Source organism: Mchenga conophoros, linkage group LG4, assembly GCF_057382185.1.
Source record: "Mchenga conophoros isolate Kocher_MC1m ecotype Shallow Benthic linkage group LG4, M_conophoros_male_GT1.1, whole genome shotgun sequence".
NCBI lineage: Eukaryota > Metazoa > Chordata > Actinopteri > Cichliformes > Cichlidae > Mchenga > Mchenga conophoros.
This window is the reverse complement of record NC_140529.1, coordinates 13,667,144-13,681,961: the sequence shown is the minus strand read 5'-3', so window position 1 is coordinate 13,681,961 and position 14,818 is coordinate 13,667,144. Positions and strand designations below refer to the sequence as shown.

General features: G+C 41.1%; 3 protein-coding genes across 3 annotated transcripts; 2 read left to right on the top strand and 1 right to left on the bottom strand.

Annotated features, from left to right (window-relative positions):
* The first annotated feature begins 431 nt into the window (after window positions 1-431).
* Window positions 432-2,408, top strand: rrp7a (ribosomal RNA processing 7 homolog A). The gene is made up of 7 exons (XM_085270476.1): window positions 432-575; window positions 748-890; window positions 998-1,123; window positions 1,212-1,335; window positions 1,761-1,858; window positions 1,944-2,151; window positions 2,245-2,408. The coding sequence occupies exons 1-7, from the start codon at window positions 512-514 to the stop codon at window positions 2,328-2,330; spliced, it is 849 nt and encodes a 282-aa protein (XP_085126602.1). The 5' UTR covers window positions 432-511; the 3' UTR covers window positions 2,331-2,408.
* Window positions 2,409-3,446: 1,038 nt separating this feature from the next.
* Window positions 3,447-7,028, bottom strand: LOC146575670 (zona pellucida sperm-binding protein 4-like). The gene is made up of 12 exons (XM_085270475.1): window positions 6,576-7,028; window positions 6,344-6,468; window positions 6,033-6,153; window positions 5,668-5,802; window positions 5,024-5,196; window positions 4,758-4,837; window positions 4,556-4,689; window positions 4,299-4,482; window positions 4,075-4,219; window positions 3,917-3,986; window positions 3,710-3,838; window positions 3,447-3,618 (listed from the first exon to the last, which is right to left on the bottom strand). Exons 1-12 carry the CDS (start codon window positions 6,775-6,777, stop codon window positions 3,491-3,493), a joined length of 1,626 nt encoding a protein of 541 aa, XP_085126601.1. The 5' UTR covers window positions 6,778-7,028; the 3' UTR covers window positions 3,447-3,490.
* A 1,785-nt stretch (window positions 7,029-8,813) lies between these two features.
* Window positions 8,814-12,978, top strand: wbp2nl (WBP2 N-terminal like). The gene is made up of 8 exons (XM_085270472.1): window positions 8,814-8,969; window positions 9,463-9,571; window positions 9,690-9,828; window positions 10,004-10,096; window positions 10,335-10,535; window positions 10,982-11,098; window positions 11,566-11,642; window positions 11,738-12,978. Exons 1-8 carry the CDS (start codon window positions 8,911-8,913, stop codon window positions 11,792-11,794), a joined length of 852 nt encoding a protein of 283 aa, XP_085126598.1. The 5' UTR covers window positions 8,814-8,910; the 3' UTR covers window positions 11,795-12,978.
* Window positions 12,979-14,818: the final 1,840 nt, after the last annotated feature.

Below are 14,818 nucleotides of genomic sequence, written 5' to 3'. Positions count from 1 at the left end.
TTTGTTTCAGTTTTACTTCATAAATACACACCTACAAGTAAAACCAACAACCAAACTATTAAAAAGGAGAGATTCACTCCAGTTGTTGAAATTGGTTTGAGGGAAGCAAAACCATGGAGGCTTGTTTCTTTAATCATTAAATCAAGCTCAAATTTTCAACATACCAACTCAAACTTCTGAGAAAATAACTTAAGTAATTAGTTATTTTGAAATTTTGATATAAAAATTCATCTTCCATTTAAAAAACATCTAAATTTAAAACCCTGGAACAGGCTGGTGAAAAAAGTTATATGACAACATAAACGATAAATGATCCTCAGAGCATTTAGCCTCAAGGTCGAGGCTAAATTTGACCATTGAATTCATTTTTTAAGGTAGGCTGTAATACAAACTAAAAACTAAATGTGTGGGTTTAAAGCAAACACAGAACCTGCTTAGCAGAAAATCTGTGGAGGGGAACGGTACCAAACGGGAATTCAGTTGTACTTCCGGCGTGAAAGGTCACACCAAAATGGCGCCGTCCAAGAAGAAACACGCCAAGAATCAGGCTTCTGTTATTCCTGGAGGATTTACGGGTATTTCTAATTATTACGCCGTTTTTTCTGTACCGCTTTGTCCTCGTAGATAAATGTTTGTGTTACGTAACCCGGCTGGTGTGTGTATGCGTTTGTGCTGATCTGTAGTCTGCCATGTCGACAGGGTGATAGCAGACGCTGATGTGTTGTTTTTTCCCGTCTCTCCTCGCAGTGTTGTCCTTACAGTTCAGCTCCGATAGCGCCGCCAGGCACTCGCTGTACGTGAAGGAGCACCGGGTGCGAGCCGAGAAGAGTTCCCACAGACCGCTGGACCGGACTTTATTCGTGCTAAACATCCCTCCATACTGCTCAGAGGTAGCGCGCCTGCCTGGCTGCTCTGTGTGGTTTGTTTGTCCTTCATATAAACAGTAACTACTGCACACTGCCTTTCCTCTCACTGTTTGTGTATGTGTGTGTTACAGGATGTTGTCAAAGATTTATTCTCGCAGTTTGGCAGCATTCAGTCAGTTGAGCTGAAAGACCACCCGGGGTCCTCCCAGGAGGCTGGACCCAAACTGTCCAAGTTCTTCAAACCAGCTGAAAAACAGGTTGACCTGTGTTCCTGCGCAGTTGCTCGTTTGTTTATGTATGTTTTGTAGATTTCAGTTTCACGTTATGTGTCTCTGTCTGTTTCAGGGCTTCAAAGTTGGCTATGTTGTATTTCAAAACGCCTCCAGTTTACCAGCAGTTAAATCACACCCACATGATGTGCCTGTGGTGGTCTGCACAGAGCAGCGCCCAGTCAAAACAGGACTGCAGAGTAAGTAGGCTGTTGCTAAAGTGACACAGTTTAATGTATGAGGCTTAAATAAAACCAAACGAGACATAAAACCGCCCCAAACACAGTGGATGGCTACAAAAAATGCGAAATATAACCAAAGAAGCAAAAGTATCTGCAAAAGATGTGTTCAAAAGTGTCATAAAATACTCAGAGATTTAGCTACAGAGAGTCACTAATAATAAAATGTGACACAAATGACCAAAAATAAGTGTGAATAAGCTTATGAGTGAAAAATCTGTTATAAAGACGCCAAAAGTCAAGCTTAACGTAAATACAGTGGCTACAAATCGATGCCAAATGGGACATAAAGTGACCTAAGAATGAGAAGAAATGATGCAGAACATCTGGAATCATCTGTAACAAATGAGGTGTATGACACGTGTGTTGTATTTTCTTTATGGCAGAGTGGATCCAGCAGTACACAGACTCCTTTATCCAACCGGAGCAGCTGCAACAAAAAGTCGACTCTTTTATGGAAGACTACGATAAGCATAAAGAAGAGGTGAGAACTCTGTCGCTGTTCCTTCAGCACCGCTGACACGTCCGCTCCGCGTAGCTTCAACGTGGGTTTGATGTTTTGTCCACAGGAAGCGGAGCGGCAGAAGAAGGAGGCCGAGGAGGAGCAAGAAGATGAAGAGGGCTGGGTGAAAGTCACGAGAGGGCACAAGGGTGCCAAGGCGCGTCCTCACAGCGAAGCAGCCAATCAGAGGACTCTACAGAGGGAGATAACGAAGAAGAAGAGGAAGGAGCTCTTGAACTTCTACACCTGGCAGCACAGAAACACGCAGAAAGAACGTAAGTCTCTGATATGTTAATGACATTGTTTACATTTGAGGTTGTGAAAGCATTTTATTTAAATAAGTTTCCTTTTCTTTCTTTCTTTTCCAGATATCGCTGAACTAAGGAAAAAGTTTGAGGAGGATAAACAGAGAATAGCTCTGCTGAGGGCACAGAGGAAGTTCAGACCTTACTGAGTCAGCTGCCCGTTTTTTCTTCTCATTTCACTGCTTTTGTGTATTTCAGTTGCATTATAAAGGTTTTATGTTAATAAACTGGTATTCTGACTTTATTTTACGATGATTAAATTTCTCGCTCCTCACATTAATGATAGTAAATCTAGTGAAGCACAGTAAAGCTACAACATGAAGTACGGAAATTTTATAAAACAGCAGTTTAAGACTAATCTCTTTCGCCTGAATTTTAAGATCACAATTTTATGATTTTTGTTCAACTATTTTTATTGTGAAGCACAAGTAGACAATTTTATGACTTCATCAAATTATCAGAGCAGGCGCCAGCAACTTTCTGTGATGACATCATAGGTTGATCTTGGTGTATTTCTGCGTGTGTACAGTGTACCCATCTTCAGCCAAATGTCAGAGCTCATCTCAACATCTCAATCCTATAGAGCACCTTTGAGTTGTGCATGAAACAGATCTGCATTGTGGTCGAACATGTCAGTATAGATCAAAATGTCTGAAGCACAGTCATGTCATGCCTTATTTCTTGATATTTTTCAAGAAAAATGGGTTCAGTAATTTATCGAAGTGCAAACACATACAGTACATGAGGCAATAACAGAGTTTGTTCACTTCTAACAAGCTTAAATCAGTATTTGGTGCGACTACCTTTATTCTCCAACACACTCAGAACTCTCTCGGGCAGCTTTCTTGTTCATTTTTTAAGTAGACTTCAGAAATAGTTCTCCAGACTTCTTGAAAGACATTCAAAGCTCTTCGTTGGAAGTTTGCTGCCTTTATTTCTGTTCTCTATCAGGAGGATCCTACACTGCTTTAATAATGTTGAGGCCCAGGCTCTGGGGAGGCCAATCCATGGCTGGTGGTTTCACTGTGTGTTTTTCTATCCAGCTACACTTTTACGGCATTGGCAGTGTGTTCGGGCTCATTGTCATGCTGTTAATAATTAGTTGGTTTCACATGGAATTGCATTGTGGATCAAAATGTGATGGCCTCACACCATGACAAAGCCTGCTCTGTGTTTTACAGATTGCTATAGACACTTGCATCCCATCAGATCTGCTGTTACTGATTTCCAGTCCAGTTTTTCCTGCCATTTGGCTCTCAGCCTTAAGCTCAAAAAACCAAAACAAATGCACATATGGACAAATTGACATTTATTGAGATGCATCTTGTTCGTCACGTGCTCGTTGCATTCTCCTGATGCTTGAACACACAATGAACAGCAGGACCACAAGAAGGCCAGCACCAACACCAGACAGGATGTATACGATCACCTGAAACACTAAGGAAGAGAGGGTGCGAGATTCTATTTAAAGAGTGTCATTCATACTCTTTCATGTAATGATTCTAGTTTGGTGTATTGCTGGATTTACTTTTTTCCCGTTTCATGCAGGGGTCTTTCTCGGCTTCAGTGTTATTCTGGACCAGCTGCATTGGCCCCAAAGAGACCAGCTGGTGGGGTTGAGATGCGGCCTCTCTTCTCGGCCTCTCCCCCTCAGATGCTTGTGGGAGGACACAGGACAGATTTTTAAAAAATTCCAAAAATAAACAGCACATTAAGTGTACTGTGGTATACTCACAAATGAAGGTACAACGCTGCGCACAGTCAACGTCATTCGTGCAGATTTCCACCCAACAATAGAAGTACATCTGAGTGAGAGAAAACACATAGCCAGGTCTGTGGGGGAAAAAAACAAAACGCTGCGTTGCTGAAATATTATAATCTGATGAAACATACTTCCTCTGGACTTGGATGGCCTGTGCTGGGGTCCAAGAAGGCAAAGGTCTTGACATCAAACCTCCTGATTTGTGAGTGAGATGTGGTCTTCCCCTGTTTGTCCACAGGGACAGAGCTTCTCATATTATCCTGAGGATTTGGACATCTGTACAAAAGGGACAAAACTGTGCTGTTATATTTTTAATTTTTGTTTTTTTATTGAGGGGTGGGGGTTAATAACGTACCCATCATAGAGAAGTGTCCACACAGAGTGTCTTGACCCAGGATAAGCAAAGCAGTCTCGCACTCGCAGGGAAAGTGTGGGATCTGGAGATGGCTGCACGATGGAAATCTCCACATTCACAGCTTCACGAAGGGGCAAAGTCAGTGGAAGCTGTTCCTCGGGAATAAAGGATGTAAAGGATGCATCTGCAGCAACAAACATATACACATCACCAGCTGTCATTTGCATACAAAGTGCCTTTTCATTCCATTTTAGTACCTGTGGCTATTCTCATTTGCACTCCGATGGACCCCAGTGCAATGACAGGTGGTGGATTAGTCACCGCATACAAAGACCGCAGTTCTGCTGCACGCTTCAGATCAGAGGAGTCGTATTCACACTGGACCTGAAGACTAAAAACCCCAAAACATTCATCACCACCAGTACTGTCTTCTAGAAGAAGATGTATCCATCTCCATACCTAAATTGAGAATTTTTCCCATCATTTCCTGTATGTAGCTCCACCACTTCCACCTCGTAGATCACCACATCTCCATTTGCCTAAAAGCCGGAGAGATTTAAAAAAAAATTTAAAAAAAAGGTTTAAGAAAAGAAGATGTGAAAATTCATGGTGGACCACAGACACATCTAAATGAAAGCTTGTGCTCAATGCTGTGACTGGCTTTGTGTAACTGTGCAAAAATATTAGGATGATACCCCAATCTAAATATTAGATATAATATTTACCTTCCTCTTTGCACCGCAGTCTGAGACTCCTATCTTGAAGACAGCAGTATCTGGGGTTGTGACAACAGGGTGACAGTGCGGCTGATCCTTTACAATGAGGCTGCTGGGATCAATGGGCGTGTGTGCATCTGCAGCGTTTACTGAGAACACAAAGTGTCCGTCCAGAGAGCAGGCTGGATGGAGTCAAACAGGATAATGTTGCATAGTTGTTTTTTGAGTAAAACACAAATTAAAAAACCCAAAAACAAAACCCTGTTTTGTCCTCATCTCTGCATAATTGTCTTTATAACTACATAATGTTGAATACTGCATTAGCATGTATTGAAAGCTCTGCTGCCAACTATAGATGACATTTTACTGCTCATCAGTGCCAAACATTATTGGTACTGCTTGGTACCTGGTACTCTGTAGTACCAAACATATTTACAGTGGTAACAAGACTGCATTTTGTAATGAAGGCCACGCATATACTGGCAGGAGGTCTGTCCACAGTCAAAATACATAAACCTCTGATTAGGTATCCATTTCTGATATTTCTGATTTCCCTTAAGCCCCCCACACGACTGGTTATTAAGGGGTTAAGAGTCCTAGAAGCAGCCCTGCTTGTTTAGACGAAAGGTTGGAGGGGAAAATACAGATCTTACCATTGAGTGTGTAGTAGCAGGCTGAATCACGAGCATCATAGCAGCAGCCCAGTTTGTAGCAGACATCACTGGAAACCCTTTGGTGGCCACAGTCCACTCGAAGAGCTCTTTCAATGTCACAGTTTCCAGGGAATGCTGGAGAAGAGTTCTGTTTTTAAATGTCTTAGATCGTCACTCTGAACTGTGCAGACTCCTACCCAGTATTGGTAATTACAAGAACAACAAGACAACACTCTAAACTTGGCTCCATAGGGAAATTGTGCCAGGGTGACTTTTGACTGATGAAAAGGGAGAGCGGATTTTAGGTATACAGGACACAACTGGGTCAGTGAGTTTGTCAAGCTCAATCAGCTGTCTCCACTCACGTGTTGGGCGAGGCTGGGTCCTCTCACTTCTTGCCTTTATCAGGGGACAGCTGATGTTGACCCTGATCCATCGATCCTCTCCTGCCAGCTGGACCTGCAGCGGGATGACGACTTTGCTGCCCTGAGGATGAAAGGTTATTGCAGCATGGCTGTCAAGAAGTGACATACATGCAGATTGTAAACTCATTTTTACCTCCATTGGTTTCAATCATTAAAACTTAATAGTAAATATACTATAGTTGCATTATTTTTGGCCCTACTTGGCAATCCCATACATTTCCTTCATGTAAACTCTGCAGCAGGATTCACACCTCAACACGGACAAAGCAGCTGTCATATCTGCTGAAAAACGAGAGGCTCTGGTTCTTCACTCTAGCCACTTGCACTCCACAGGTCTTCTCATACTGAGGCACTGGGACTGTGGCCCCTGTCACGTCTAAGGAAACAAAGCACACACACACATGGTCTGAGATCAATGCAAAAGATGAGGGTCAACTAAATGAACCAAGCATCTTCCTCACATCCCGCTGCCCTATACCTCACCTCTGGCGTACACATTGTTTTTCACCATTGGACCAAACACAGCTCTGATGCCTCGGAGAGAGCAGGTGACTCGCGGCATGGCGAGCTGTTTCCTCTGCTCGAGTGTTTTCTTCCTGTGATCGGGGGAAAGGCAGACGCAGCGCCGAGCCATGACGGTGAAAAGTAAAAGAGTCGCGCAAATCTTTATAAAACGATAATTCATCTCGCTATAGTTTGCAAACTTAACAGCAGAAACATCCAGCCCTATCTAAGGCGCTGGAGACGGTCACGTGACAGCTGTTAATTAGTGTTAATTAATTTAAAGCTATGGCGTTCCTCGGGCTCGGGGACCAGTGCAGTGCAGAGAGTTAAAGGGTGTCGCAGACCTGCTCAGCGTCACCCGCCTGCGCGCACCGAGAGCTACAGAAGCTGACGTGCACGCGGCCACAGAATAAAGCCGGTAATTAATAAAAAAGGTCAACGTTTAAATATTAAATATCACACTGAGCGCATGCACGGCCAACTCTATCCTAAGGGGGCCATTAAATGAAAGCATTGCATAACTCGCTGGCCTCACCCCCCTCTCGCTCTCCCCATGGCAAAGCTTGTACCCACCCCAGTTATTATATAAGCAGTCTTAAACCTTTACTCACTGCCATCAGAACACCCACTCATCCTGTCAGAATTGCAAGGAAATGCCCATTTTGTTGCTCTATTCCAGCTGTGTTTGCTTTGAAAACATTTTGCTTTGCAATAAATGACCTGATTTTCTGTGCAGGCTTAAATGAAGTTAGTTATCTTAATCCAGACCTAGCTGGACTCCAGCACAGTGCAGCTTTCAAGCTAATTTTAATTTAGCTAAACCTTAATTATCCCATTCAAAGGCTACAGTATAGAAAGTGTAGTACATAGAATCAGGGAGAGATCTCGGCAGTTGCTATAATGATGTTGCCTGCGTGGATATGGTTGTCGTTTTTTCTATTTCCCTTATTGTCAACAAGTTTATATACACCGGGAGAAACAGATATATAGCCAATACAAAAGGGGGCAAATAGAACAACAGCAAAAGAGAAACTGGGAAATAATCGGTTACACTCTATGCATAGTTTTGTATAATTAACCTAATTTTTGTAAATTATTTTTTAATAATTTGCAGGATAAATGTTGTAACTGTAACATTTACTATATTAAAGTAAAAATGTAAAATACCTGGTTAAAAAAACAGTACTTCTGATTGCATTGCACGTCTACTTCATTGTATTTTGGATGGAAATATAACAGAACATAAAAGCTTGAATTACTTACGCACATTTTGATGTTAAACTGCGTATTAATACAGAGGATTATGCCTTAAATAGCGGCAGTACTTCATGTTGTAATACATCTATATGAGGGAGCAGGGCAGCTCACGAGTTTCTCCATCTGTGCTTTACCTTGTATAATATCCCGGAAACACCCATCATAATATGTAACTATATTATTTCAAATTATCAATAAAATGATGAACAGTTGGCTTGATTCACTTGTTTGTATATGTAACATTCAAACAATAGCTAATTATTAACTCTGTAATATTATTCTATTTTATCTACAGAATTCCTACATTAAATTACACTAAAAAGTAAAAGGAGTGGAAAAATAGGTGAATTAAAAACTACACGTTAGCAAAAAAATAACAACCAAAGCACCCCCCCCCTCCCCGATGAGCTAGCAAAGAATTAGTAAATGATAACGGATAGGAACAACAACAAAAACCAAACCAACAAAACAAAACAAGACAAATAAAAAAACAAACAAAAAAAAAACCCAGTGGATTTTCAGAGATAAAACTAAATGAATACGAACAAATCCAGTCTGGAAATTAACTGAAACTAAGTAAGAAAATAAATAATTAAATAAATAAATAAAGGAATTTCTTAGTAAAGGAATTAATAAATAAAATAAGATAAAATATATTAAAACTTGACGGAAAAAGACTGTGATAACTTGGAATCAAATTATTAATTTCATCGTCAAATTTATTTGATTATTTATAATTTACATTATTAGAAAAAAAATGTTACACCTATCCAAAACGGATGGGTGGCGGGGAAAATACGTTGGGAATAACAATCCAGCGTAAACACACTTTTATTCAGAAACCATTCTGAATATTTCTAACTTTTACTGGGATCGTGTGAGACACTTCTTCTGTTTGATCGTGTGGATATTGTTTACAGTCCCACGGCAGGTCACGAGTTGTCAGACGGCGTGGTGACGTAAGGCTCGTGACGTTTCTGGGTGATTCCCGTCAGGCTGATAGACTGGCTTTAGCATTAAGCATAGGCAACAGGAGAGCGTAGGACGGCTCGTAAACATGGCTTTGAATCGAAATCATACGCATAACGGCAACGTGTTGATAAACAACGGAGAGAGGTGAGGGTATTACCTAGTGTCAGGGTGTTTAATTGTATTAACTAGCCAACTGTCGCCTCTGTTTTCGGCTTGTTTACCTTTTACTTTCCAATGCGTAGTCAACTCAATGCTATCCAACTGCTAGCCTCCAGCTAGCTGGCCTAGGTAATGTTAGCATTAGCTGTTTTATTGTTTACTGTATATTTCAGGGCGTTGTGTATTTTGTGTGCTCTTTTAACGGCGAGACATTTAATGGCCTTACTTTAAAATCGTTGCATAATGTGGTTTAAGCAAGATGCGTTAGCGGACTATCCAAACAGGAAGTTTTGGCAGCATTTTTTGTCAGGATGTTGAAATCTTGTAAAACACAAATGTCTTCCCATTGCATGTTTCGTAAAGCAATTTTTTTTCTAGCTGCTGCGAAATACAATTTCTACATGTTAGCGTACTTTTTAGCTCCTTTATAGTTACTGTAAGCAGTGACCTAATTTTCATTTGCCTCATCTTTATCCAGTGTTTTAAGGGAGTGCAAGAATGTGGAGCTGTCATTCAGTGATGTCACCTGCAAGACAGATCTGCTGAAGGGGACCAAGAAGGGCACGGTGTACCTCACACCATACAGGGTACTACCCAAATTATCAATAAACAAAAGATTCCTGTGATGTTTACAGCTGCTTTTCATGTGCTCATGTATCCTTATGTAACTCATCTTTTTGCCTCATCTCTTGTTCACCGGCTCAGTTGGTGTTTGTATCCAGTAACACCAAGGACTGCCTGGGTTCAGCCATGTTCCCCTATTACCTGATGAAGGGCTGCAGCATTGAGCAGCCAGTCTTTGCAGCCAACTACATTAAAGGGACAGTGTCTGCTGAGCCCGGTGGTAGGAAGCCTTTTGCTTTTACACTTAGTCACTATCATTTGATTGTCTGTCTCTAAAACAATCTCATATGAACCCATATTAGTGAAAACTGTGGTGTATTAGTTTCAGAACTTTACTTTGCTTAAAAAAGGCAGCTTTCTGTATTTACTCTAAAGGGAATTGACTTTTTAATCAGGTGGCTGGGAGGGTCAGGCACATTTCAAGATGTCATTCCCCAGTGGAGGAGCCATAGAGTTGGGACAGCACCTCTTCAAACTGGCCACAAATGGTTCGTATGCCATTTTAATTCAGTACCTTTTCTTTATAACCAGGAAACACGTGTTAAGGTAGCTAAACCCTTTACCAAAGTAGCAGTCCTACTATATTAAAAACATGGTACAGTTGCAGTAAAAAAACAAAAACTTTAAAGATTAAACGCTTTATAGAAATAAAGGACATTACGATACAGATAACTCTGTGTCTTCTGGAGTCTTTGGAAAGTCACTTTTATTCTTTCTGTGCTCCAGCTTCTCGTGGCGCTCCGGTGCAGAATGGAGCTGCTGCCTACGGTTACCCTTCACCTGGTATGATGAATGGCTATGGCCAACCTCCACCTGCTCCTCAGGGCTATCCCTACCCACCACCTCCCCAGCAGAATGGCTTCTACCAGGGGCCTCCCCCTGCTGCTGGGAACATGCCCTACTCTTATCCACCACCTGCTGCTGCAGGTACACAGTCTCGCTGTCTGTAGGTCTATTTTTAAACGTCTGATTCAACTGAAGACCGGCGGCAACATAAGTAGTGATTTTTAAAATCTAGCTTATAGTCAGCGCAGTTGTAACTCCAGGTTCTGCATTTTATTTTGTAGATTTCTTTCACTTTCTTTTTTCCTTTCTTCCTCATAATCAATAAAAGTGCTTATAGTTTGTAGCCTTGTTTTCTTGCATTTGTATGTAAGCGCACTTTTTTTTTTTTGTCTCTTTGCACATAAGTTAAAAATGTGCACCCTCGAGGCGCAAATCATGCTGTCCCTCTCTCTCTGTCAGTGTCCTGTTTTTTTTCTTTATCTTTTTTATTGTGTAAATAATTGTACAAACAGGCTGCAACCCCCTGTGACCTTCAAACTGCATCTTTAAAAAAATAATAAAAATTCTGTTGGCCATCTGTGTTCCAGGAATGTACCCATCTGGTTTTGACTACATGGCCCCTCCTCCCCCGTACCCTGGGCCACCACAAAACTGGGCTGCACCCTCTCAGAACTGGACAGCACCACCACCACAACCACCTCCAGGTCTGTTTCTCTCACTCTCCTTTTTTCACTCACTCCCTATTTTTATTTTTTCTTCCTCTGTGCCACTGCACTTGTCAGATCGGATCTGTCTGCCTCAACATGAATCACTTCAAAGCACGCCATTAAAAAAGAAAAAAGGGGGGTGCTGATGTCTCCTTCTCTACAGATAAAAATGTCAAGGAATAAAACAGTCTTCTCGCCCTCATGTTGTTGTTTTTCTAGCAACTTTGGGGATTTTCGGTTAAAAACAGCGTCACCTTCTGTGCATCAGTCTGTGCTTCATCACCTTGTGCCAATAGATTTTTCTAAGTTTGAGGATCTTAGAAGTTTTCAGTTGCGCTTCATGTGACTACTAAAGCATTCTTCTGTGCATCTTTTCTCATTACAGTGTTAGGAACTGTTCTAGAGTATGTTCTGCGGTCATTACTCAGTCTTCATCTCCCTGTTTTTTGCCATTTTATGCACAGGTAACGCCAAGGCGGCTGAAGCAGCAGGCAGCGCATATTACAATCCCAGCAATCCACACAATGTCTACATGCCCATGGTAAGCTGCTTTGGATGTCTTTACCTCAGCAACATGTGACCTCTTCTTTAATGGCATTTTAATCATATTAAACCATCTTCTGGGTTTGCGTGCAGGAGCGACCTCCACCATACGCACCTTCTTCAAACTTCCCTGAAAAGAAAAACAACTGAAACGTGGGCAACGTCACTTCCAAGACACTCCTCTCTCGCATCCTCTGTATCCTAAATAAATTCTAAAGTGAGGTTTTTCTTTTTTCTTTTTGTAGACTGCAATAAGGTAATGCAATTAATATAGCGGTTAAAAAGATGTCAATTAAAATTTCCCAATGAGAGATTGTTTTTTTTAAATTTTTTTGGGAAGGACTATAAATGGAACAGCTAATGACGTTTTAGTGTTTTCCATATTACATCAAGTCATTTAAATGGTGGACAACTTGTAAAGCAACAGTTGGGATTCATTTTTTTCTGTCTGATTCTTCAGCACCTACGCAGGGACTCGTGCAGTGTCCCAGCTGGAAAGGGGGGGGGGAGGATTTGGAGAATGTATTTTTAAAGACAGATTTGTTACCAAAACATTTTGTAGCCATTTATTGATTGCAGTTCATGTAATTATTAATAATATCAGCTTCTACTAAGAACAGTTATGTATGATTGCAAGTGCATTGTGTTTCCCCATTATAGCTTTGTAGTCATTTTCCACATAAAAAAACCAGAACTGTGTTCATTTATGTTCAGCGACACAATAACTGACTGATTCTCATACTATGGCTCGCACAGACACGCAGACTGGTGACCAGTATGATCCTGTACTCAATCTAAGTAACTTCATTCATGGTATGACCTTAAACTCCCAGTTCTAATTGAGTATCTTTACAGGGTGGTTATCAAAAAGAGTTGCGTAATGTTCAGAAAGATTTCTTATGAAACGAGTCTGTGTATGTGCAATATTTCAGCCTTGCATAACGGCGTTACAGGTCACCTGCGGGGTTATCTGAATGACCTTGTGCTGTACTCTGAGCTTCTGTTGTGTTGCTGTATGCAGAGCCAAGCTGAAACCAGAGCTCTTCTCCTTCAGTAATTAACCTAGTGTGAGGTTACAGGTTACACTGATTTATTAAGGCTCACCAGTATTTTGCCTGCAGGTGAAGCTTCTGAGTGCAGACTGTTATCCCTGATTCTGCTCAGTGTGCATCATTTAGCACCCGTTTGAAGGTCTTTTTGCGCATAGTTGTGGTGGTTAGAGGTTTTTGTTTTTTTTAGGTAGATTTAATCAAATGCCTGTATATTAACATCTCTTTTCTTATTCTTTTTGCTGAATTTGTCAAAAATCTAATAAATGTCAATTATTAAATTTCCCCCATTTTTGTCTTCAGTCATTTATAAACTGTCAGTTATTTATGCCATGTTTATTTCATAGATCTTAAATCAAATAGAGCCTCAGACAAACAAAAATAAATTTTACAGAGTATCATTTTTTACAGGGAGTGCAGAATTATTAGGCAAATGAGTATTTTGTCCACATCATCCTCTTCATGCATGTTGTCTTACTCCAAGCTGTATAGGCTCAAAAGCCTACTACCAATTAAGCATATTAGGTGATGTGCACCTCTGTAATGAGAAGGGGTGTGGTCTAATGACATCAACACCCTATATCAGGTGTGCATAATTATTAGGCAACGTCCTTTCCTTTGGCAAAATGGGTCAAAAGAAGGACTTGACAGGCTCAGAAAAGTCAAAAATAGTGAGATATCTTGCAGAGGGATGCAGCAGTCTCAAAATTGCAAAGCTTCTGAAGCGTGATCATCGAACAATCAAGCGTTTCATTCAAAATAGTCAACAGGGTCGCAAGAAGCGTGTGGAAAAACCAAGGCGCAAAATAACTGCCCATGAACTGAGAAAAGTCAAGCGTGCAGCTGCCAAGATGCCACTTGCTACCAGTTTGGCCATATTTCAGAGCTGCAACATCACTGGAGTGCCCAAAAGCACAAGGTGTGCAATACTCAGAGACATGGCCAAGGTAAGAAAGGCTGAAAGACGACCACCACTGAACAAGACACACAAGCTGAAACGTCAAGACTGGGCCAAGAAATATCTCAAGACTGATTTTTCTAAGGTTTTATGGACTGATGAAATGAGAGTGAGTCTTGATGGGCCAGATGGATGGCCCGTGGCTGGATTGGTAAAGGCCAGAGAGCTCCAGTCCGACTCAGACGCCAGCAAGGTGGAGGTGGAGTACTGGTTTGGGCTGGTATCATCAAAGATGAGCTTGTGGGGCCTTTTCGGGTTGAGGATGGAGTCAAGCTCAACTCCCAGTCCTACTGCCAGTTTCTGGAAGACACCTTCTTCAAGCAGTGGTACAGGAAGAAGTCTGCATCCTTCAAGAAAAACATGATTTCCATGCAGGACAATGCTCCATCACACGCGTCCAAGTACTCCACAGCGTGGCTGGCAAGAAAGGGTATAAAAGAAGAAAAACTAATGACATGGCCTCCTTGTTCACCTGATCTGAACCCCATTGAGAACCTGTGGTCCATCATCAAATGTGAGATTTACAAGGAGGGAAAACAGTACACCTCTCTGAACAGTGTCTGGGAGGCTGTGGTTGCTGCTGCATGCAATGTTGATGGTGAACAGATCAAAACACTGACAGAATCCATGGATGGCAGGCTTTTGAGTGTCCTTGCAAAGAAAGGTGGCTATATTGGTCGCTGATTTGTTTTTGTATGGCAGAAATGCATATTTGTGAATGTGGAGATGTTATATTGGTTTCACTGGTAAAAATAAATAATTGAAATGGGTATATATTTGTTTTTTGTTAAGTTGCCTAATAATTATGCACAGTAATAGTCACCTGCACACACAGATATCCCCCTAAAATAGCTAAAACTAAAAACAAACTAAAAACTACTTCCAAAAACATTCAGCTTTGATATTAATGAGTTTTTTGGGTTCATTGAGAACATGGTTGTTGTTCAATAATAAAATTATTCCTCAAAAATACAACTTGCCTAATAATTCTGCACTCCCTGTATTTAACATACAGTTAAGCCAGAATGCAGAAGCAGTATGTAAAAACCTGCGTGTGAACACACCTTACTGCTTCCATTTAATAGTTATAGTGCCGCTAATCAACTGGATTTGATTAACTTATAATCAGCAAGTTTGTGTTTGATAAAAAACCAAACGCAGCATATT